The 26,151-nt window shown below is 41.8% G+C and overlaps 1 protein-coding gene across 1 annotated transcript; it reads left to right on the top strand.

Moving 5' to 3' along the window:
- The first annotated feature begins 1,607 nt into the window (after positions 1 to 1,607).
- Positions 1,608 to 25,353, top strand: LOC124135242. The gene is made up of 19 exons (XM_048396281.1): positions 1,608 to 1,750; positions 3,809 to 3,885; positions 4,026 to 4,141; positions 4,977 to 5,066; positions 6,184 to 6,324; positions 8,359 to 8,474; positions 9,163 to 9,263; positions 9,592 to 9,680; positions 9,841 to 9,956; positions 10,195 to 10,319; positions 10,963 to 11,052; positions 11,282 to 11,454; positions 13,611 to 13,706; positions 15,409 to 15,537; positions 16,039 to 16,185; positions 22,527 to 22,611; positions 23,223 to 23,335; positions 23,832 to 23,985; positions 25,196 to 25,353. The coding sequence occupies exons 1-19, from the start codon at positions 1,647 to 1,649 to the stop codon at positions 25,255 to 25,257; spliced, it is 2,124 nt and encodes a 707-aa protein (XP_048252238.1). The 5' UTR covers positions 1,608 to 1,646; the 3' UTR covers positions 25,258 to 25,353.
- The last annotated feature ends 798 nt before the right edge of the window (positions 25,354 to 26,151 follow it).

The following is a 26,151-nucleotide window of genomic DNA, read 5'->3' as shown; positions in this document are numbered from 1 at the left end:
ACTTAGATCTATTCTTAACTATCCATTTTCTGTGTGTATTGCTAAGGAATAGCGTTGTTGCTTTTTGGTTTTGTGTCACACCCTCGTGCCCACGAAAATCATAAGCTTTGGATTAGTACGCAGTAGTTTGAATTACATCACGGCACGTGCAATACAATGATAAGAATAACGACGTCTGACCAGAGCCGTGGAGATCCGGGTTAGGATAGGTCTTCAGCAACCCATGCTTGCCGTAAAAGGCATCTATGCTTGTCGGAAGAGGCGACTAACGGGATCGGGCGGTCAGGCTCGCTGACTTGGTTGATGCATGTCATCGTATGCGAATTGCGTTGATCGATGCTCATGATGTCAGTCACTGGATTGTCTGGTCCAGACTCGATTTTTTACAGACCGCCGTCATATAGCTGAAAAAATGCTGAGTGCGGCGTTAAACAAGAAACCAACCAACACACAACAACGTCTGAGAAAGTACCACCCTACAGCTACTGAAGTGTTCCTGACCCCGAGTTCCCGTCTGAGCCCGTGGACCTTCCATAGATGTGGACTGTCTTGGAGTGACCCAGGGGCAACAACATCCCAAGATACAGCACTAACTCTTACGTCATCGCCGGTAGCGATGTATTTGTGGGTGGCACTGGCGTCAATAGAAAGGACAACATGTCCTTGACCTAGTGGTGTGCCGGGAGAGCCTCAGTGTATAAACTGGTGCATTAATAGCCTCTACACCCTACAGACCTAACAGCGTATATGCTCTCCATGCAACCATATTCACAAACAGTAGTCATTATATTAATAGCATACATTCAGACGATAATGATGTTTGTTGGTTATGATATGTTATATGTGTTGTATTTTGTTCCTAAAGCCCGTTTAGAGAGATCCTTTAAGCAACAATTCAGGAGTGAACTTTTTGTTGCTTTCGTTGTTGTTTTCTGTTGAAGTAGCTGGTTACATCAATTACAGAACGCAACTAGCTTTCTAGAAACGTATGCGTGTTACACTTATAACTGATTGTTCAAAAGGCTTTCTGATTAATACTTTTCAGCTACAAATGAACTATTTATATCGTATCGTATCATACAATCGACTCAGCTTTTTAGAGGAGTGAGTTGGGTTTACAGCTGCTTTTAACAGTATTCCAGTTATATCACGGCGTGTCAGCTTAATGTGGAAGGAAAGCCCGAAGTGATGCAGGTCTCAGACGTTTACCACTGCGATGCAACCCACGGGCACGGGTATGGTGCTGACAAACCTAGAAACATAATCGGAGCGAATCGGGATTCGAACTCACAATCATAGGTTTCTGGCGTGCCATAGGGACGCAACTCTGCACAGCGAATCGCGGCGCCTTAGACGACTCGGCCACCCGTGCCCCCTTCATATAAATACGATGTATTATTTTTTACAATATTAGTTGACATAACTAAGCAAATATGCTATTTAAGTAAGCCGTTATATAGAGTTCCCAATCTTATCTACCGACACATTAAGCTGAAGAATAATCCAACACGTAATAATATCAGTAAAAACCAGTTTCTTGTATCTCTAAGGAGATCAAGGCCAAGTTCTCCACCTGCTTCTTCCCGCCCATTGCACGTGCATAGGACTCGTATAATCTTCAACACTGTGACACTTGAAACCAAGCAATGACGTGGGTAGTCGCTCTGTGTCTGGGGCTGTTGTTGCCCCTGGGTCACTCCAAGACAGTCCACATCTACGTCAGCCCCAAGGGCTCAGACGGGAACTCAGGGTAAGCTATTCTTTTATGTAAAAGGGCCGATATGTTATGTGACTGTGACACTTGAAACCAAGCAATGACGTGGGTAGTCGCTCTGTGTCTGGGGCTGTTGTTCCCCTGGGTCACTCCAAGACAGTCCACATCTACGTCAGCCCCAAGGGCTCAGACGGGAACTCAGGGTAAGCAGTCATCTATTTTAGATGACTAATTGCTAAAGGTGTTTTTATTCATTGTAAGACACAACTCGCACGATGTCCAAATGTCGGAACAGAAATTAGATCTCATAAACCGAGGAGCAAAGGAAACTATACCTATCTGTTGATTTTGTGATTTGTTTGATTTTCAATTGAAAATATCTTAAAAAGAAAACTGGTTTATTGCTTATAGCGACGTTTTCTATGTAGATTCTTACACCGTTATCAAGCTGGAGTGACAACAACCAAGTGATGAGAGGTACAGTCGAAACTCGTTGTGTCGAACTTGGATGTGTCGAATTTCCGGTTTGTCGAACTCATTTCGGAGACCCAAGTATTCAAATTAAGCATAAACTTTCCCTGATGTTTCGAACCCCGGATAACTCGAACTTTTTCAGGTCCCCACGAGTTCGACACAACGGGGTGCGACTCTATATGTACATGGTATGTTTGATAAGCAGCAGATTAACATTAACAACAATAGACTTGGTAACGGTGTAAGCATCTTCATCCAAACGTCGCTATATGCAATAAACAAGAACTTGTTATCCATAAAATCTTCGATACTATACTCGTGCAGCCTTGTCAAACGTAACTCACTGCTGTTCGCCGACGATGAACACAGCATTTTTGCATACATTAGTAACATTGTATTATTGTTTTGAAATTCCAGTGTTTAAGGTGTAAGCATGATATCTAAACATTGGAATAGCAAATGTCAGGTATAGTAATAAATATACACATTGGAAGCTGTCAAATTACGAATGCAGTGCTATATTCAAGGTGTCACCTCGCACAGAACAGCTGCTGTCTACATTACATATATAGCGACATAACCCTTCCCATATCCAATAGAAATCTCTGCATAAAGCAGAGACGAGTGTACGATTCCGACTATATCATAAGCACATGTGTATGAATCACTCTCAAATAGTAATGATACCAGGTGTTCCCCACCGATCCCACCCGTCACAAACACATGCAAAGGCAAGTCAATTGTTCACAGGAAAAAACACGAGAACATGTGGTACAAGTCAAAATAGGGAATTGCATAGAACATCATTTTTGTCACTGATGCATCACTTTTGGAAATGTCCTCTACAGGTCTACCAGAAGAATATATTTAGATTCTGATTGCAAATACGAGGCACCAAAAGGAACCGCACACATGAGTTTCATATTCACAGTTTCTTTAGGTTCTTAGTATATGTATACTTGCAGAGCATATTGAGTATAGCTCAGCCACATCATACATTTATCACGACTGATCACCTAGAACACAAAACATCTGATCAAACATTAACTGACCATCTCGTTTTCTTTGTGACTGATATGTTTGATATAAATCTTGTACAGTGTTGTGTAGACCCAGATCCCTCGGTAAAATAACCCGACGATACCGAGATCGGGTGGTTCGAATGTTGTGGTTGCTCGTGCTATCTACCACCTGTGCCATGTCTTGATCACTTTCAATATCACCTCCTCAGAGAGTTTACTACTATGGTGAAGCAAACGAGCACGGGTATGATGCTGACAGACCTAGAAACATAAAAAAAAATGGAATAGGAACCACCTCCCACCCCCTCACACACACACACACACACACACACACACACACACACACACACACACACACACACACACACACACACACACACACACACACACACACACCACCCCAAACACCACCACCACCACACACATACACACACACCCCACACCCCACCACCCACACATACACACACTACACCCCAAGCACATACACACACACCACCCCAAAGGCGAAGGTACTGATCACAATTTTGAATAAGTGATGTTATATAGTGCTTCCTAATGTTTATAGTCATAATGCCCTGAAACCGTGCCTTGTAATTAGGTTGGATGCGTCCCACCCGGTTGCCACCCTGGACAAGGCCAGGCAGTTACTGGACAGCAGTGGGATCAAGGACAACAGTGAGTAGGTTCTGCAGCTCACCTTTCAGAATGTTGTGTACATGAAATAATGTTATATATTTTAAGACTGTGTTGCTGTATCAAACATGTATTCCATAGAATGTAACTTTATTCCTTCAACACTTCTTTCGTCCCCGCAGCGGTGTACGTGGAGCTGATGGGAGGCTACCACAACTTGCAGTCCACCCTACACTTCACCCACGCCTACTCCCAGCCTGTCACCTTCAGAGCCTACCAGGACCAGGAGGTCCACGTGGTGAGTAGAGACACGTGGTGAGTGGGGAGGTCCACGTGGTGAGTAGAGACACGTGGTGAGTGGGGAGGTCCACGTGGTGAGTAGAGACACGTGGTGAGTGGGGAGGTCCACGTGGTGAGTAGAGACACGTGGTGAGTTGGGACACACGTGGTGAGTCTAGATACAACTCGTGAGTGACAAGATCCATGTAATGAGTTGTTACATACGTTGTAAGTTGGGAGCTCACCGTGGCGAGTGACGAGGTCCGCTTGGTGTGTGTAGAGGTCCACTTTGTGAGTGGGAGGTCCACGTGGTGAGTATCCACAGAGCAGATGATTTAATAAACTCACTATTGTCTTCTGCTCCGATAGTTCATGTTCTCCCCTGTCAAGACGTTAAAGGTGAAGTATGATGGGTTGCAGAACGATCGAGTCGAATCCCCATCAATTATAATTATCCGAATATAAGCTAAGATATGCACCTTCAGGGCGAGGCAACGGTTCCTTCTTCTCGTTCTCAGCATGATTAATGTACTGACGTTCGGTTCTAGTTGAACACAATAAAAGGCAACACATTTACCTTCAGTGTGATATTATTGTCACAGGCACATAACGTTCATAATCTTTTTCTGTTGTGGGGGCGGTCGGGTAGCCTAGTGGTTAAAGCGTTCGCTTGTCACGCCGAAGACCCGGGTTTGATTCCCGACATAGGTACAATGTGTGAAGCCTTTTTCTGGTGTCCTCCGCCGTGATCTTGCTGGAATATTGCTAAAAGCGGCGTAAGACCATTTTCACGCACTCACTCACTCACTCACTCACTCACTCACACACTCACTCTTCTGTTGTGACGTCACCAGACAGGAGGCAAGAAGATCCCAGCAAACCTGTTTACCCACGTGACAGACAGCAACGTGCTGAATATGCTGCCATCAAATTCAAGGTCCAAAGTAGGTTGAATAATTATACAGTCATTCTTGTTCAGTCAACCTTGATTATTTTGGATTTTTGATGATGTCCATCATATTCGTTATCACATGAACACTTACATTAAAGCCTCGTATTGTTAGACTGTAATCAGCATGTAACTTTGTGCAAAACTGATCCCACCGTGGATGTTGCATTAGAATAATTACTCAAAGGAAAAACACCATACAGCTGTATACAAGCCTTAAAATGGCTTAAGTACCAGATTTTGTTTGAATGGTTATTTAAGTGTAGATTTAGTTGACTAGTTTGATCATGAGTACACACGTACTGTAAGTCGTGAAATTAATGCGTCGCCAAAAGAATGCGACCGCTGGCCCCTAACCAAGAATGCGACACAATATGAATGCGACACCCCCTCCTCTCAAGCATCAGTGGATTTATATATAAAGAAAATGTCTTCTGTTAGGTTTACAGGAGAATCCTCACCTTAATCCAACCTTGCATTATTCCAATCACACACCAAATAGCACCGCTTATTAGCGCTGAGTAGGGTACTTCCGCTAAAACAATACATAGTGTTTTCCTAAGAAGAGCAGATACTTTTTGTGTATTTCATCTGAAGCGCATGGATACTGTTATTTCAATCATCTCTTTTTTTGTGCTATAAACATACTTGACATTTACTTAACATTGTCTCATAATATACAATTATACTGATCTCACCAGACTAGCCCTGAAGGCTTTGACGAGTCAGTTACCACATTTTGGCTGGCACAGATTCGCACTGATAATGAATCATTGTTTGTAAGCATCATTCGATTCCCCACATGGGTACAATGTGTGAAGCCCGTTTGTTGTGTCCTCCGCCGTGATATTGTTGGAATATTGCTAAAAGCGGCGTAAAACCATATATTTTTCGTTGGTTTCGTTTAGTAGCAAAGATTTGTAACCTCCGTCGCTTTCGATTGTGAGCTGACATGAATGCAGAAATAGGTCCAAAGGCAGTGTCTAACCACCCATTTCGTTAAGCCACAACAATTCTCATTACCAAGTCAGGAGGCATACACCCATGCAGCTATCCACGCCCGCAGAGCTTTGTAACAAACGATCTGGGCTGGTCTTGGTCTTCTATTATAGGTGATGCAGGTGCATCTACCTAGTGCAGGCGTCACTAACTACGGCAAGATGACCAACTTTGGCTTCTACCGCTCACGGACTGCTTGGCTGGAGATCTTCATCAACGGGGAGCCAGCCAGATTGGCCCAGTACCCTAATGAGGTAGGAGGGTAGGAAGGGAGAGCCAGATTGGCCCAGTACCCTAATGAGGTAGGAAGGGAGAGCCAGATTGGCCCAGTACCCTAATGAGGTAGGAAGGTAGAGCCAGATTGGCCCAGTACCCTAATGAGGTAGGAAGGTAGAGCCAGACTGGCCCAGTACCCTAATGAGGTAGGAAGGTAGGAAGGTAGAGCCAGATTGGCCCAGTACCCTAATGAGGTAGGAAGGTAGGAAGGTAGAGCCAGATTGGCCCAGTACCCTAATGAGGTAGGAAGGTAGAGCCAGATTGGCCCAGTACCCTAATGAGGTAGGAAGGTAGAGCCAGATTGGCCCAGTACCCTAATGAGGTAGGAAGGTAGAGCCAGATTGGCCCAGTACCCTAATGAGGTAGGAAGGTAGGAAGGTAGAGCCAGATTGGCCCAGTACCCTAATGAGGTAGGAAGGTAGGAAGGTAGAGCCAGATTGGCCCAGTACCCTAATGAGGTAGGAAGGTAGAGCCAGATTGGCCCAGTACCCTAATGAGGTAGGAAGGTAGAGCCAGATTGGCCCAGTACCCTAATGAGGTAGGAAGGTAGAGCCAGATTGGCCCAGTACCCTAATGAGGTAGGAAGGTAGGAAGGTAGAGCCAGATTCGCCCAGTACCCTAATGAGGTAGGAAGGTAGAGCCAGATTGACCCAGTACCCTAATGAGGTAGGAAAGTAGAGCCAGATTGGCCCAGTACCCTAATGAGGTAGGACAGTAGAGCCAGATTGGCCCAGTACCCTAATGAGGTAGGAAGGTAGAGCCAGATTGGCCCAGTACCCTAATGAGGTAGGAAAGTAGAGCCAGATTGGCCCAGTACCCTCATGAGGTAGGAAAGTAGAGCCAGATTGGCCCAGTACCCTAATGAGGTAGGAAGGTAGAGCCAGATTGGCCCAGTACCCTAATGAGGTAGGAAAGTAGAGCCAGATTGGCCCAGTACCCTAATGAGGTAGGAAAGTAGAGCCAGATTGGCCCAGTACCCTAATGAGGTAGGAAAGTAGAGCCAGATTGGCCCAGTACCCTAATGAGGTAGGATGTAGGGCCAGATTGGCCCAGTACCCTAATGAGGTAGGAAGGTAGAGCCAGATTGGCCCAGTACCCTAATGAGGTAGGAAAGTAGAGCCAGATTGGCCCAGTACCCTAATGAGGTAGGAAAGTGGAGCCAGATTGGCCCAGTACCCTAATGAGGTAGAATGTAGAGCCAGATTGGCTCAGTCCCCTAATGAGGTAGAATGTAGAGCCAGATTGGCCCAGTACCCTAATGAGGTAGGAAGGTAGAGCTAGATTGGCCCAGTACCCTAATGAGGTAGGAAGGTAGAGCCAGATTGGCCCAGTACCCAAATGAGGTAGGAAGGTAGAGCCAGATTGGCCCACTACCCCAGTGAGGTAGGAAGGTAGGAAAGTAGAGCCAGGTTGGCTCAGTACCCTAATGAGGTGGGAAGGTAATGCCAGATTGGCCCAGTACCGTAATGAGATAGGAAGGTAGAGCCAGATTGGCCCAGTACCCTAATGAGGTAGGAAGGTAGAGCCAGATTGGCCCAGTACCCTAATGAGGTAGGAAGGTAGAGCCAGATTGGCCCAGTACCCTAATGAGGTAGGAAGGTAGAGCCAGATTGGCCCAGTACCCTAATGAGGTAGGAAGGTAATGCCAGATTGGCCCAGTACCCTAATGAGGTAGGAAGGTAGAGCCAGATTGGCCCAGTATCCTAATGAGGTAGGAAGGTAGAGCCAGTTTGGCCCAGTACATTAATGAGGTAGGAGGGTAGAGCCAGATTGGCCCAGTACCCTAATGAGGGAGCGCCAGGCACATGACAGCAAGTTATTGTATATAACACTGTGTGATTTCTGTGGGTGTAACAATATCACCAGGCAATAGCGTCTCTAAAAAAGGTCATTGGCGATTGTATTTTGTGATTCTATTTTTGTGATACTCCAACTAGAGGTTCTCTCACAATGACTTAGAAATAGGTAAATTACACAGTTTCGCACTGACATTTTGTTATTTTTTTCTTCAGAAATTCCTGAACGTCGACTCTGTTCCTGGTGGCAGGCGTGGCAAGGTCTTCACCTACAGCACACACGAAGACTCCAGATGGGTGCACGAGAAGGAACCATGGGCTTACGGCTTCTGGTAAACTGCAACATGACCTTAGAGTAACGAATTGTAAAACAATGCAGTCAATAATATCAACCATACCCTGCTATTTCGAATAAGAACGGCTCAGTGAATAAAGTGTTGATGCTTTGCCTGTGGACATAGCACGATGTGATAAGATTGAGTGCCACATGGGTTGTGATCCATCCATTTTTTGTCCAAGTCCCGTGAAGGGACATATTTTACGCATGACCGGACACTGGCCCATTTGGTACACCAGTGTAGCAGCCAAAACATTTCCGAGTCCGTTGATGAGATTCGAACCACGGACCCTCTATCCGAGGTCGGACGCCTTGTCTACATGACCAAACAGGTTAACCCCATCAGCAAACTGACAAAGGATGCTATCAGGGGGATGTATCCACGCCTTGTTACACGATGTTACCAGTCTTCTTAATATATAGTGTCCAGGGGCCCGTTCCACAAAGCCATCTTAGCGCTACGACTGACGTAAGTCTATGTTAAAGTATGGGAGTTACGATCGTCTTAGCGCTACGAACGCTTTGTGGAACGGGGCCCAGAATTGGCTGGCATTTTGAGGAATCGGTTGAGTGGTCTTGTTTGAGTTTGATGCCGTCATTGGTTTTTGGTTATATGTTGGTTATAAGAATGACACCAGAAGGTGTAAGCCATTCACATCTTTTCAAGCCTGCTACATTTACAGGTACTGGAGCTGGGCGGACGATGCTGCAAGGATCAGTCACATCGACACCCACAAACATCAGATCACTCTGGCAAATGATACACACTATGGACTCCGAGTTGGTCAGTTTGAGCTAAGTGCCTTACAATGTATACTTCTCCGTCTTTAATTACTTTAATACTAATTATATTATATAGAGAAGTATTTGCTGAAGTTTTGCTCATTATAACAATTGAATCAATGTCATTTTATGTCACGTTTTTTCACTTTTGACTATTCATGCATATAACATGTCGTTCTCTTCACACAGAAAAGCTCTCTCGCGTGTCATTGGAAATAAATAAATTATTCTGTAATTACCTGTTTCTTCTTTAAACTTGTTTATTGAGACAAGGCCTTTACCCAGACAAAAATCAGACATTGCATAAAGTGTTGTTATTTTTTGTCCAGGTCATTACAATCCGGCCCATCTGGCCGGGTACAGCACTCAGGGCGGGTACTTCCGGGTATTCAACATGCTCTCAGAGCTAGATCAGCCGGTGAGAAGAACACCCCCCTTCTATTTATCAGAAATGTATTCTGTGTCTGTCACTGCCATGACATTCTTGAAAATATGTTGACAGTGGCAAGCGATTATTCACATCACTTGCCGTTGTTAATCTGATGTAGGTTCATGTCTAGCGTTATCCTTCTCTACAGGGAGAGTACTATCTGGACCGGTCCAATGGCAACTTGTACATCTGGCCCAACACAAAGACGGGCACCTTGGCCTCTTCTGACGATATCACCGTGTCTCTCATCAACGACTGCATCAGGCACGTGTTTTCGTCAACTCGAAAGGGCAAAGTTTCGTATTTACCAAATTGACAATAGCTTATACATAAATATAAGTTGCATACGTTCCATATGACTTCACGCAGCCCAGATAGTAAGAACGAGATGCTCAGCATCTCTATAGTTTGTTTACTAGTTCAGCTTTGAGCAGATCAAAATGTAAATTTCAGATACAAAAAGAGTTTTCAATATGATATATGTACCTTTGTTCTCTGGCAGCATGGACCGAGGTGTGGGAAACCTCAATTTTGAGGGGTTTACTTTGGAGGTGTGTCGCCACGAGGGCATCAGAGGAGACGGTCTACACAACATTAACATTCAAAACATGGACATTAAAAATTTGGGTGAGTTTCATGAGTAGAGACTACGTTTCGACAAGTATAATTGAGTCAAAATGAGCTAATAAGGGTAGTCGCGAAGAATAATGACATGATGGAAGAAGACTACAAAAGTTTGGGGAGCTTCATGACGCGACTATTTAGTCCACCGTCATATAGCTGGAATATTGCTGAGTGCAGCGGTACTGTTATATCAAAGACAGATACAAACGCATGCATATTTACATCAAGAAAAACGTTTTGTATATCGATCACAGTTTTGCCTTCCCTACTTTGTTTAAGTTAATATTAAAGTACGAATTATTATCATCATCACCATACCATCACCATCACCTTCTTCATTATCATCATCATCATTACCACCACCACCACAACCACCATCAGCATCATCATCATCATTATCACCAGCATCATCATCACCACCATTATCATCATCACCACCACCACCATCATCATCATCATCAACATCACGTCATCATTATCATCATCATCATCATCATCACCATCACCATCATTATCATCATCATCACCATAATCATCACCACCATTATCATCATCACCACCACCACCATCATCATCAACATCACATCATCATCATCATCATCATCATCTTCATTATTATAATTATAATGATTATTATTTTTATCAGGTTCGTATGGCGTCCACATCACCGGAAGTAGCCATATTGTTATATCCCGGTGTAATATCCATTACACCAACGGAGGTGTCGCGATCAATGGTAACACAACAATTCACTGATTTTACTCTGTTATAGATCTTTTGTATGGTGCGATTGATTATTAATCATTGTATTAATTATTGGTTAAATAATCCAGTCTCATATGCGAAGACCATTTTCTTATACAGGCCGCGCCAATAGCATTGCTGAAAGAATTTAGAAGTTGATACCTCTACCCGAGGATTTCTGGTGTCTGTTGTTACCGATTTCTTCATTTGTAAATTTTCAGGTGGCAACCAGAAGACGCTTGTGTCTTCAGGAAATATAGTCGAAGACAACCATATTTGGATGGTGGCCCGTGTCGGTGCTGTTGGATACAATGCTGTGTCTATCGGGGGCGTTGGCAACGTTGTCCGCTACAACCACCTGCACGACGGTCAATACACAGGGTTGATGTGGGGGGTATGCGAAACGTTAATTGAACATATTTTTGTCTTCTTTGATAGTCATTTAGAAGTTGGAGTACTAAGAAAGGATAACAATTTATTGATGAACAACTTCTTTATTACACTTAAAAAAGACGTTTCGGTGTAGGTTCTAACACTGTTATCAAGCAAGTGAAACCAACAGCCTAGAGAGTAAGGATAACAACTTATGAATGAACAACATCTTTATTACAATTAAGAGCGACGTTTAGGTGAAGGTTCTAACACTGTTATCAAGCAAGTGAAACCAACAGCCTACAGAGTGAGCATAACAATTTTTGGATGAACAACTTCTTTGTTACAATTAAGAGCGACGTTTCGGTGTAGGTTCACTTGCTTAATAACGGTGTTAGAACCTACACCAAAACGTCGCTCTTAATTGTAATAAACAAGTTGCTCATGCAGGTGTAGGAATACATAATGTGGCGTGATATGAATCAGGTGATCGTATAATTTATGCACAAAACTTGGCACGCCTACACAGTCAGTAGCCAATGAAAGGAGAGTAGGATCAAAACAATGTTCATTGGACCTGTCAATTAAGGCAATAGGCGAAAAGAACTGCAACAATCAGACTGTAACGAACCGGAAGAGATATGTCCGGGAGAAGGCGACTGTTTCAAATAACATGGTCAGTTACCGCCAGATTCAACATGACTTCCGTGATGACGGTAAAACACAGTTGGAAAAATGCTAGTTAGAAATGAAACCGGAAGACATGAAAGTTGAACCGAGGCTAGCGGGAAAAAAACAGGCGAGCGAGCCTGCACGTTTGCTGTTTCATTCATTCTCGGCCTTCGGTTTCAAAGGGTTGTTTGGACAATGAGTATGCATGAAAGTTCTAAATGTCCTGTGCATGACGATACACGTGAGCAGAAAGGAAATTCCCTCGCTGTAATATTGGGATTCCCCGACATTCCGCAGTTATAAAAGTAGTGCGCCTCGGTGGGCGTGGCTTAATTTTTTACATTCATTGGGAAATGAATGCAATAACACGTGACCAATTCAGCTAATCAGAATGCAGGAAAGTCAATGAACACAACGAAAATCTAATTATTCATCGTTGATCCTAGAATTCCTACATTAGACGCAACCAATGACACACCTGCTAGCAAAGATTATCCCTCTGGTATTCACAATCAGCTGAATTGAATTTTTGAGGGCACATAGCTTAATGAAAAAAAGCAACAAGGCCCGAAATCAGAGCGTGAGGTATTCTAACAACCAAAAGCGACAAAACCCTTTCTATAATCATAAGAAACATCTGAAAAGAAAACTCCATTGTGCGCTTCACTTGCAAAAGCAAGTCAATAGTTCACCTGAACATATGGGAACATATGGTACAAGTCAAATTAAGGAATTGCATCAATATTGCCACTAATGCGTAACATTTGGAAATGTCCTCAATATTGGCTACATACCACTTTTTGAAAGTTTGACTGAGGCCTCGAATATTTAAGGGGGCACGGGTGCCCGCGATTCGCTGTGCAGAGTTGCGTCCCTTGGGCACGCCAGAAACCTATGGTTGTGGGTTCGAATCCCCGTTCGTCCCGATTATGTGTCTAGGTTTGTCAGCACCATACCCGTGCTCGTAGGTTTCACCGAAGTGGTGAACGTCCGAGACCTGCATCACTTCGGGCTTACCTCCCACATTAAGCTGACACGCCGTGATATAACTGGAATACTGTTAAAAGCGGCGTTAAACCCAACTCACTCACTCACTCGAATATTTAAAATGTTGAAAAGACCCCAATCCGTTCATATGAACGGGGGCGGTCGGGTAGCCTAGTGGTTAAAGCGTTCGTTCGTCACCCCGAAGACCCGGGTTCGATTCCTGACATGGGTACAATGTGCGAAGCCTATTTCTGGTTTCCCCCGCCGTGATATTGCTGGAATATTGCTAAAGGCGGCGTAACACTATACTCACTCACTCATAAGACTTGGGAGCATCGGGATAACCTAGTATTTACAGTGTTCGCGCGTCGTGCCAGAGACATAGGTTTCATTGCTGAAATTGGCGTGAAATCCTATTTTCTAACTCTCTCACTTTTAAAGGACATGGTGTAAATAGGACAGATTTAATATAAAAACCCAATAATAAAGCTAGTGATTAAATACTTTCTTGGTTGCCAGGGTAACGACAACATAATGGAGTACAACCATATTCACCACATGTGTGTTAACACCAGCGACTGTGGCGCGGTGCATGCTGGGAGAGACTGGACCGCAGTGAGTAGCACAGTTGAAAGAGGAAATTAAGATGTACTTTGCATGCAGAATGTGATCAAAATATTGTATTAGTGAGAAACGGTACACACTGTTCATACTATACACACCTTAAATTACTGTTACGGGAGCCTGGGTGGCCTCGCCTCACGTCAAGGTCCGGGGTCAATCCCAACATCTGTACCTTGTGTGAAGCCTATTTCTTGTGTCCCCGGCCGTGATATTACTGGTATATTGCTAATAGCGGCGTAAAGCCATATTCACTCACTCACCCCACTTGAGTACAAAGTGTGAAGCCTATTTCTTGTGTCCCCTGCCATGATATTGCTGGTATATTGCTAAAAGCGGCGTAAAGCCATATTCACTCACCCCACATGGGTACAATGTGTGAAGCCTATTTCTTGTGTCCCCTGCCGTGATATTGCTGGTATATTGCTAAAAGCGGTGTAAAACCATATTCACTCACTCACCCCACATGGGTTCAATATGTGAAGCCTATTTCTTGTGTCCCCTGCCGTGATATTGCTGGTATATTGCTAAAAGCGGCGTAAAACCATATTCACTCACTCACTCACCAACCCTACATGGGTACAATGTGTGAAGCCTATTTCCGGTGTCCCCGCCTTTGATATTGCTGGTATATTGCTAAAAGCGGTGTAAAATCATATTCACTCACTCACCCCACATGGGTACAACATGTGAAGCCTATTTCTTGTGTACCCTGCCGTGATTTTGCTGGTTTATTGCTAAAAGCGGTGTAAAATCATATTCACACACTCACCCCACATGGGTACAACATGTGAAGCCTATTTCTTGTGTACCCTGCCGTGATTTTGCTGGTTTATTGCTAAAAGCGGTGTAAAACCATATTCACTCACTCACCCTACATGGGTTCAATGTGTGAAGCCTATTTCCGGTGTCCCCGGCTGTGATATTGCTGGTATATTGCTAAAAGCGGTGTAAAATCATATTCACACACTCACCCCACATGGGTACAACATGTGAAGCCTATTTCTTGTGTACCCTGCCGTGATTTTGCTGGTTTATTGCTAAAAGCGGTGTAAAACCATATTCACTCACTCACCCTACATGGGTTCAATGTGTGAAGCCTATTTCCGGTGTCCCCGGCTGTGATATTGCTGGTATATTGCTAAAAGCGGTGTAAAACCATATTCACTCACTCACCCCACATGGGTACAACATGTGAAGCCTATTTCTTGTGTACCCTGCCGTGAATTTGCTGGTTTATTGCTAAAAGCGACGTAAAACAATATTCACTCACCCACCCCACATGGGTTCAATGTTCGAAGCCCAATTCTTGTGTCCCCTGCCGTGATATTACTGAAATATTACTGTAAGTGACATAAAAGCATACGCATTCACCCACTCACTCACTCTTACAGGTGATTTCGTGATTCAGAAAAATGAAGTCTCGACAATATGAAACCTTCTTATTCTTTGCTAATTTCTGTAATAATTTGCATCCGTTGGTGATATTCTTGACATACAGTCGAACAGGCACCAAATAATAATCCGGCATACATCAAAGTTGTCATTTCACACGGGTTCCTGGTGTTAACTGCTGTACAGTCAGGCTCTGGAAACCTGAAGTTCCTTTACAGGTGTAATCAGGCATCAATCAACTCTTTTCTATGATGATGAAAATGATGAAACATTATTTCCATGGTAACGACATTCTCTGCAGCGTGGCAACGTGATCCGATACAACCACATCCACCACGTCTTGAAGCACATGCCGGGGGCTGATAACAGAGGCATCATGCTGGACGACCAGTTCTCCGGCGTCCACATCGAGCACAACGTCTTCTACGAGGTAAGCGAGATGTACCAAGTTTCAAACACTCATAACATCTTAATATCGGTGGGGGCACGAATGGCCCAGTCGTCTAAGGCGCCGCGATTCGCTGTGCGGAGTTGCGTCCCTTGGGCACGCCAGAAACCTATGACTGTGGGTTCGAATCCCCGTTCGCCCCGATTATGTTTCTAGGTTTGTCGGCACCATACCCGTGCTCGTGGGTTTCACCGAAGTGGTAAACGTCCGAGACCTGCGAGACTCACTCACTCACTCACTCAATAGATATTTGTGTTTTAAACGGTTTTGCATTTCAGTTGAAAAACACATTCAGAACAGACAATGCCAATCACAGCTAGACGTTGAATAATGGAAAGTATCGACGAATCTATTTTAAAGTGAAAATTCCTTTAAGAAGCAAAAACAAAATATTTTTGTATTCCACATTTACAATAGCAGACATTCACAGATAGTCACGTTAGACCCAGTCGTGAATTAATAAGACGATTTATTTCATTGTAGAACCAATTTCACGTCAACATCGGCGGCGGCCGTGACAACCTCATACGCTATAACGTCTTCTACGACGCCACCAGCTACCCCATCAACGTGGACGGCCGTGGTCTCCGGTATAATAGCAACCAGGCGACACTCCAAAATAAATTGAAGGTAGGGATAGTCAAATTAGGACATTTAGACAAATAGCAGTCATCCCCATGAACACTGACTGTGTTGCCCAGCTGTCTTAGGCCCCGCAATTCGGAGTTCAGAGTTGCGTCCTATTATTGCACATGCGCGGGTTCAAACGGTTGGTTTGCATGAGTTGAAAGAACAAATGTCAAAATTATGAAGAAAAGGCCTACAAATAATGCCTAAAAGACATGGGAGTCTCTATAGAAATCTGGCGTGGAAGAATCGGATGCGTTACGACACCAAGAGGGACAAAACAGATAAGTAAACTCCTTTCCTATGACCCCAATTCAATGTGGACGCCATTTACAGACCTGGCTTACCGAGTGACGCTCACGACGGTGTTACTCACTTCATTAAGGGTGATATCAACAACACTTTCAACCGCAATACTATCGCTTGCCGACTCGTTCCCATTATCCAACAAAACCACATCACCAGACCCCATATCCATTCCCCAAAACGGATACCTCGACTTTGTTTACATGTCACGAATTTAGGATACACTTCTGCCAAAATTGTCTCTCTGTTCCGGATACGTCGCATCATCTGGCCCAGAGAGCATCAGGATTACTACCTCAACACCCTGCAGATTTACCAAAAGCTACAATAAGTACAGCTCGAGATGATGTTTCGACTTCATATAAAGTGTTGAGTATCATATCGATGTTACTGCCTCGTTCTGGCGTCGAACCCAGGACCTGAAACACGTAACAGTACAACAAACACGTAACAGTACAACAAACACGTAACAGTACAACAAACACGTAACAGTACAACAAACACGTAACAGTACAACAAACACGAAACAGTACAACAAACACGTAACAGTACAACAAACACGTAACAGTACAACAAACACGTAACAGTACAACAAACACGAAACAGTACAACAAACACGTAACAGTACAACAAACACGAAACACCTCAAATTGACAACGGGTCAGGAATGTGAAACTTCAGACTTTGAAAAGCTACTATCCGAGGTAAAGAATGTATCTGCCAAAGTCGATAAATGCCAGGCAGATTTAACAACAAAACTTAGGACAATGTCCGAGTCAATTAACTCTCCTACCAGCGTTAGCGCCCTGTCTGCGAGATGTAACAAACAATAATGGATGATTCAAATGCACTTGGTGAGAAATGTAAGCTTAGATCTGATAAACTGATTTATGAAAATGGAAAGTTTCTCACATATGACCTTGAAAATGAAAGGCCAGTTGAGATTAATAGAACTGTATTAAGCGCAGGTCGGGGCCGCGGCCGTCCCTCGTTTCGTTCACGTGGAGGTCATGGTTAGGGCGGACCCGCACGTGGCGTTTACAGCTAGGATCTCGACCGGGCCGTGGATTGTAACGGTAAAAGAAGAGACTTTTCGTTCATGCCATGGAACGTTAATGGTTTGAATCGCAAGTTGAAGAACAATTCCTTCGTTGAGTGTTGCTCTTCATTTGAATTGTTTTGTTTAACAGAAATTTGGAGCAACTGTTCTGAAGACGATATGAAACAAAGCTTCACCAATCACAATATTATGATAAACTTTCGTGAATACAATACAAGAGTTGGTGTCGCTCTTTTCGTCAAATATGAACTTCTTAAAGGCGTTAAACATGTTGATTTAACTTGTACCGACTGTATATTTATTATACTTGATCACGTGTTTTTGGGTTTACCACGTGATACTTTACTTTTGTTTTCTTACGTACATCCTGAAACTACGCCAACAAACACTGATGTCCGTGATGTTAGAGGTATTGATTATCTTGAGCAATGTTTACAGAAACTTTGTAAATTTGAAGATCTTTCCATTATACTTGCAGGAGATTTAAATGCAAGAACAGGTATTTTGCAAGATTTTATTACATCTGACGATGATGAGAGTGAAAAATATATCTCAACATTAAATGAAAAGGAGTATTCAGGTGATACATTCAATACTCCGAGGTTCTCTCAAGACACTGTTATTAATGAATATGGTAAAGATCTTATCAGTGTATGCTGTACATTTGATATGCATATTCTTATTCTTATTCTGATCATTTTCCTATATCATGTTCCTTAGTTGGTGATTCTCCATAGCTTCAACATTCAGAATCAGAGACTATACCAAGCAAGTTTGATAAATATGCCTGGAAGGAATCTCGGGCAGCAGATTTTATTGATACATTGAATGTGAATATTGAAAAAATAGATGTAGACTATTTTAGTTCTCTTTGTAATCATGACACTTCAGAGGCAGCAGAACTGTTATCTACTACCATTCAGCAGTGCGCAGGTGAAAATAATATGAAAGTAAAATGTCGAACTTCGAATGTGTGCACAAATGAAGCTTGGTATGATGACGAATGTCACCCATTAAAAACTGAGAAGTATATGTACCTTGATAAATTTATATTGTCAGGAAATCTTGATTTTTTGCATAGTTTTAGACCTACAAGAAAAATAAGTATAGAGAGGTTTGTCGTTCTAAATCATCCGTATATGCAAATACACTTGCTGTAGATATTGTCAACTCTAGTAAGCAAAATCCCAAAGCATTTTGGTCTGATGTAAGGTCCATTATAAGAAATCCTAGTAATAAATGCCAAGGCGATATAAGCAGTAAAGCATGGGTTGAATACTTTACTCAGGTGCTCAATATTCAAGACAATGTTACAGATACAGAATTCATGTCTTTTTTCAGCAGTTATATTGATGATATAGATAATTTGGAGATTGATGTGGGTATAAATGACATGATAAACCAGCCCATAACTGAAGAGGAGATCATCTTTGCCATTTCATCTTTAAAAAATAATAAAGCACCTGGCCCTGACGGCATTCCCCCTGAGGTCTACTGATGCGGTGGGAGTATTTTGTTACCTTACCTTAAGATTTTGTTCAATTTCATATTTACGAAAGGGACATATCCTCCACAGTGGTCAAAGAGTATTATATTTCCTTTACATAAGAAAGGATGTAAAAGTGATGTTAATAATTATAGAGGCATTTCTTTGATGGACATATGTGGGTAAATATATACCTTTATTCTTAACAAAAGACTCAACGATCTTGTTTGTTTTTATGACAAGTTACAAGAGTGTCAGGCGGGTTTTCGCAAAGGATATTCTACAGTTGATCATGTTTTTACTCTACAGTGCCTAATCCAAAAATACCTGTCTAAATCAAAAGGTATATATGTTGATTTTCAAAAGGCTTTTGATTCGGTGAATAGAGATTTGCTATGGTATGTTTTATCTACAAATTGTATCAATGGAAAGATGTTGAATATGATACGTGTTATTTATGCAAAAACAATTTCTTGTGTGAAACTTGATAACTTTTCTTTATCAGATTATTTCGAATGTCTTAGTGGAGTTAGACAAGGTTGCGTTTTGAGTCCTCTTTTATTATCTATTTTAATCAATCAATTGGAAGACTCATTACAGACGTATTGTGGTGGAGGTACATGTATATTTGTCGGAGAAGATTTTAATGATCCGTTTTTATTGTTGTATGCTGATGATCTATGTTTATTTGATGACTCAGTTATTGGTTTGCAAAGAAAAATTAATGTTTTATCTTTTTTTTGTAACAAATTGGGTTTGAAAGTTAACTTTGATAAAACCGAAACATTAGTTTTCCGAAATGGTGGAAAACTTTAAAATGTTTTAAAATGGTTTTATGATGATGTACATATAAAGATAGGAACATATTATAGTTTTTAGGTGTTGTATTTTCAAACCGATTATAATGGTCAAAATGTGTGCAAACTTTAGTCCAGAAAGCTAATAAAGCTCTTATTCTCTTAAGCAATTACACATTACACATTAAACCTAACTCCCTTCCTTTACCAATATTGTTTCAAATGTTTGATACGCAAATAAAACCAATATTATTTTACTGTTCAGAAATCTAGGGAACCCACAATTGGAATGTTTTAGAAGCCATATAAACTAAATTTTGTAAATATTTACTTGGTGTCGGGAAATCTTGTACAAATGTTGCTATTTTTGGTGAATGTGGACGCTATAAATTTTATTGTGAGACTTATGTACATTGTTTGAAATATTGGTGTAAACTAACCACTATGTCAAATGAAAGATATCCTTGACAATGTTATAATATGATATATAGATTAGATCAAGTAGGAAGAGTTACATGGGCTACTAACATTAAGAATATTTTGTATTTATATGGTTTTGGTTTTGTATGGGAAAATCAATCTGTTGGTCACACTGATTTATTTATATGTGAGTTTTCACAAAGAGTTAAAGATTGTTATATACAAACATGGCATTCACAAGTTAATGATTATAACATTTAGAATTTTATTCATCGTTCAAAACAGCATTTGTAATTGAACCGTATGTTTTAAAAATCACTTGTAAAGAACTAAGAAGAATGTTATCACTATTAAGAATTGGAGAATTACATATCATGGTGAATATTGGAAGAAAAAGAAATATTGATTTTAATCTTAGATTTTGTCCTTTTTGTAAGAACATCATTGAAACTGAATTGCGTGTTATGCTATCATGTCCATTATATGATGGTATCAGACAGAAACACATTCCAAATATATATTGTAAATCTTAGTTATTTAACCATTTAAGCTCAGGCAAACTAACTGATTTACTTCAATGCTGTAAATATATTAAAGAGGCTATTGTATTACGTTCATCCCATTTGTAATACTTGTTAAATGTTGCACCAATATGTATATTCTATATGTCAATATTTATTTGTACTTTGGCATGTGGCCTATATACTGAATAAAGAAATTGAATTGAAGTTGCGTCCCGTGGGCACACCAAAAACCTATAAATCCCTGTTCGACCCGATTATGTTTCTAGGTTTGTTAGCTCCATATCAGTGCTCGTGGGTTTCACCGAAGTGGTAAACGTCTAAGACCTGCATCACTTCGGGCTTTGCTCCCACATTAAGTTGACACGCCGTGATATAACTGGAATACTGTTAAAAGCGGCGTTAAACCCAACTCAGTCACTCCTTGCTGATACGATTCTCTTTGTATACGAATCTAATTCTTTTAGAATTTCAGCTAATTCAAAGAAAGGGCACGTTGCCAAAAGGTTAAAGATGTAGTAGAAACGTATTATTGTAACATCACGCATGGACATCGTAAAACCGTATGGTAGACAACGGAGCAATGTACTGAATATGGCATGTCTGATTTTCATTGAACCATGCATATACTTTGCATATCTGTTTTTCCTTTGTCATTCACAGTGACAGTGCGTCATATTGACTTAGTTTAGATAGTTTGGGTGTGAAAGTCTTTCGTTATGTTTACCACGAGGATATGTCAACATGGACATGCAGTCAAACAGTTCTGTAAAAATAGATGGTGTCCATATCGTTATCCACGGTACTGTATTTATTCACGATATGGAATTACCATGGGTTTCCCAAGACATGTGGAAGTAATCCTGCGTCATTGTTAGAATACAACATCATGAAAAATATCTGGTCATGCCATTATCATCAATGACATGCCAGGTCTTCACATTCATGACATCATCATCAATGACATGCCAGGTCTTCACATTCATGACATCATCATCAATGACATGTCAGGTCTTCACATTCATACCATCATCATCAAAGACATGCCAGGTCTTCACATTCATGACATCATCATCAATGACATTCTGGGTCTTCCCATTCTGACATCATCATCAATGACATGCCAGGTCTTCACATTCATGCCATCATCATCAATGCCATGCCAGGTCTTCACATTCATGACATCATCATCAATGACAGGTCAGGTCTTCACATTCATACCATCATCATCAAAGACATGCCAGGTCTTCACATTCATGCCATCATCATCAATGACATGCCAGGTCTTCACATTCATGCCATCATCATTAATGACATGCCAGGTCTTCACATTCATGCAATCATCATCAATGACATGCCAGGTCTTCACATTCATGACATAATCATCAATGACTTGCCAAGTCTTCACATTCATGCCATCATCATCAATGACATGCCAGGTCTTCACATTCATGCCATCATCATCAATGACATGCCAGGTCTTCACATTCATGCCATCATCATCAATGACATGCCAGGTCTTCTTTGGGCAGGAGGAAGTTTCGGTCACATGTATCTTTGACTGCGCTCTTATTTGTTTGTTTCAGACTGTCCCATGTGTGACCACCCAATTGTAGTTATGACATAGTGTTACAAGGATTCGAGGTGTGTTAAATGGCCTATTATGTTTACTTTGTTTGTTGTTTAACGCAAAACTCAGCAAAATTCCACATTCATGACTGTAGCCTGGATCAGACGCTCTTGTTTGCTTCCAGACCCTTCCCTACACCAGCAAAACGTGGGCAGACAAATACCCAAAACTGGCCACCATCGACTCCAATCATCCTATGGCACCAATGGGTAATTATAAAAGAGATACGTCGATACTTTATCCGTTGAACATGTGTTATATTATTAGTTTAGTTTGTTTGGTTTGTTTGTTGTTTTACGCCGCACTCAGCATTATTCCAGCTATATGACGGCGGTCTGTATAAATAATCGAGTCTGGACCAGACAATCCAGTGATTGATATCATGAGCATCGATCCACGCAATTGGGATCGATGACATGCATCAACCAAGTCAGCGAGCCTGACCACCCGATCCCGTTAGTCGCCTTTTACGACAAGCATAGTCGCCTTTTACGGCAAGCATGGGTTGCTGAAGACCTATTCTACCCTGGATCTTCTATATTATTAGTACCACAATGAACGTTTAGATCTTTATCACAGCCCTTATACCTTCTCTGGTGATATATTGTTAAGACATGGCTTGTTTGCCAAGAGGATATCTATGATCATTAAATGTTTTGTTTGTTGTGGGTTAGTGGGTATCTAAAGCCTTCGCAGATCACCAAGATTCAACATGGGTTTAATGTGTGAAGCCAATTCTTTGTGTCTAAAACGTAATTTGTCTAATATTGTAAAATGCTGTGAATACCCATGTTCACTCACTCACAATGTCTGTTACTAGGCAACCAAATCTATGACAACGCCTTCTACAACAGGCACGGCTCAAGTGTCGTTCAGTACCACACCTCTGGTATCGTCAAAAGGGAATATTTTGATGTTCATGATAACTTCAAGGTAAATCTTTGTATGCTATATAAACTTTTTGTTTTCAATGATTTGGACCGTCACCGTGGTCTACTGGTAGATCGACCGCCCGGAGAGCGAAATGTTCGGGGTTCGTTACTGCCCGCGTCATACAAAAAGACGTCAAAAGATGGTACTTGTTGTTACCAAGCCAGGTGCTCGGCATTAAGGGGCTAAAACAAGGGCTATTTGAGTGCAATAATCTTGAACGTGACCTTTAAGCTCACCTCACCTACAATGTTTAATGCGCATGCCCTGTTCTTTTTATTCAAATGTGTTTTTAATGACAAATTCAGCAATATTCTGGAACAAGTGATTGACATAATGAACAATGATCCTCACCGTCGGGTAACGGGTCACAGTAGCAACGGAATCACCGAGCCTGACCAAACGATCCACTTCTTACTCGCTTCTTACGAAAGCCTTGGCGGCTTCGGACCTATTCTTAGCCAGAATCTTAAGTTACTGACCTTCATTTTCTGTTTAGGCCAACCCTGCGGATTTTTGGTCTCCTAATGAATATGACTTCCGGTTCCGGTGTTCAGCGGAATCCTGGGCCAAACTAGAGTCCGTACCCCAACCTATCGACATCAACGCTGTTGGCCCACGGCAACCCACAGGACCTAAATATATGCAGAAAGGTACTACGACTTTGACATATGCCTTCATATGCTCTGTTGAGCAAAAAGTGACAGTCTTCCTTGGTATATTAAAGACAATCAATGACATTAAATCAGTGAGTGAGTTGGGTTTAACGCCGCTTTTAACAGTATTCCAGTTATATCGCTTAATGTGGGAGGAAAGCCCGAAGTGATGCAGTTCTCAGACGTTTACCACTTCGGTGAAACCCACGAGCACGGGTATGGTGCTGACAAACCTAGAAACATAATCGGGGCGAACCGGGATTCGAACCCACAATCATAGGTTTCTGGCGTGCCCAAGGGACGCAACTCTGCACAGAGAATTGCGGCGCTTTAGACGACTGGGACACCCGTGCCCCCCAATGACATTAAGAAGCTGAAAACTTCCTTGACAAATTGGTTTTCATCATAAACACTTGCTTCTGACGAATTGCATAAGATAAATAATGGACTAGAAAGCACGGAAAAGTAGATACCTTTGTTGGCTCACGACTGCGTCTTGTATGTACCACCAATGCAAACTGGGTAACTTGACCGGCGTAATAGAAAAAAAACCTACATGAGTTTTAATTTCCTTTGTTACCTGAATTTTATATAGAAAAATTAATCATTCAACTAGAACATACAAAACACTCACCAGCTGGACAGTCAAGAGCCAATATATATACCTCATTGACACTGTATGACTTTTGTCGTCTTTAAGTATTCTCACTTCCAGTGAAAGGAATTAAGATACAAGCAATTCACAAATGACATAGTCTGTTTGTAGTGGCACCTAAAGGTAGGTGATAAACGAGAGGGAATCAGGGGCGACTGGGTAGCCTAGTGGTTAAAGCGTTCGCTCGTCACGCCAAAGACCCGGGTTCGATTCCCGACATGGGTACAATGCGTGAAGCCCATAATCTGTTGTCCCCAGCCGTGACACTGCTGGAATATTGCTAAAAGCGGCATAAATGAATACTCACTCACTCAATACGTTTCAAATCAGACCAGCAGATGATTTGACTCAGCCTGTTGACTTACCACGTAAAGAGTTTGACTGTGTCTCAAAGGTCATGGATATATTTTATTATTTGCTACTGCCGGATCGTGTTGATTAGAACACACGGTTATGGTTATCTGTACAACCGCGTAGGAAACATAACGTGTTCCAGGGCAAAGCTATTTCATGGATATTTGATGGATAACTTGTTGAATTGATGTCTTCCAGCTGTACCACAGCATCACATCACGTCACATCCGGCTTCATGCAGCGGATCTATCATCGGATAATGCCCACCTCTGCGGAGTGCCTTACCAGAATTTTTAACGTGATGACTTGGATATTTTTCTTTAATGATAATGTGAATAAAGTTACATCCAGGTATTTGAAAGGCATTTAGAAGTGATTCACATAAGAAAGAGAATATATAAATGTCATCTTCTTTATTATGAGGAACACAACGTTTCGGAATATATGCTTACTCCTTCATCAGGTGAATGAATGCCATAGTTTCCACCTCTTGTTATCTTATTAATTTTGTTGTCCTTACATGTACATATATATGCTATATGCCGCATGGCATCTATTCACCTGATGAAGGAGTAAGCATATACTTCGAAACGTTGTGTTCCTCATAATAAAGAAGTTGACATCCATATATTGCCTTCCTTAAAGTTATATTCGTTTGGTTGTCTTAAGGATCATACATGACTTATGGCAGTGCGTGATTTGAAACACTACACAAGTATCAGGTCTTTGAAAGGCAATTAGAAGTGATACAAATAAGGAAGAGAATATATGGATGTCAACTTCTTTATTATGAGGAGGGGCGGTCGGGTAGCCTAGTGGTTTAAGCGTTTGCTCGTCACGCCGAAGACCCGGGTTCGATTCCCGACACGGGTAAAATGTGTGAAGCCCATTTCTGGTGTCCCCCGCCGTGATATTGCTGGAATAAGCGGCGTAAAACCGTACTCACTCACTCATTATTATGAGAAACACAGCGTTTCAGAGTATATGCTTACTCCTTCATCAGGTGAATGAATGCCACGAGGCAGTGAGCATATATATGTACATAAGGACAACAAAATTAATAAGATAACAAAAGGTGGAAAATAACAAAGGGTAGAAACTAACAAGGGAAGCCAACAGATGATTAGTGCTGATATGTGATTAACAATAGACAA

Source organism: Haliotis rufescens, unplaced genomic scaffold (genome assembly GCF_023055435.1).
Source record: "Haliotis rufescens isolate VD_foot unplaced genomic scaffold, xgHalRufe1.0.p SCAF_15, whole genome shotgun sequence".
NCBI lineage: Eukaryota > Metazoa > Mollusca > Gastropoda > Lepetellida > Haliotidae > Haliotis > Haliotis rufescens.
Note: the sequence above shows the minus strand (reverse complement) of the source record. Positions and strands in the feature narration are given on the sequence as shown.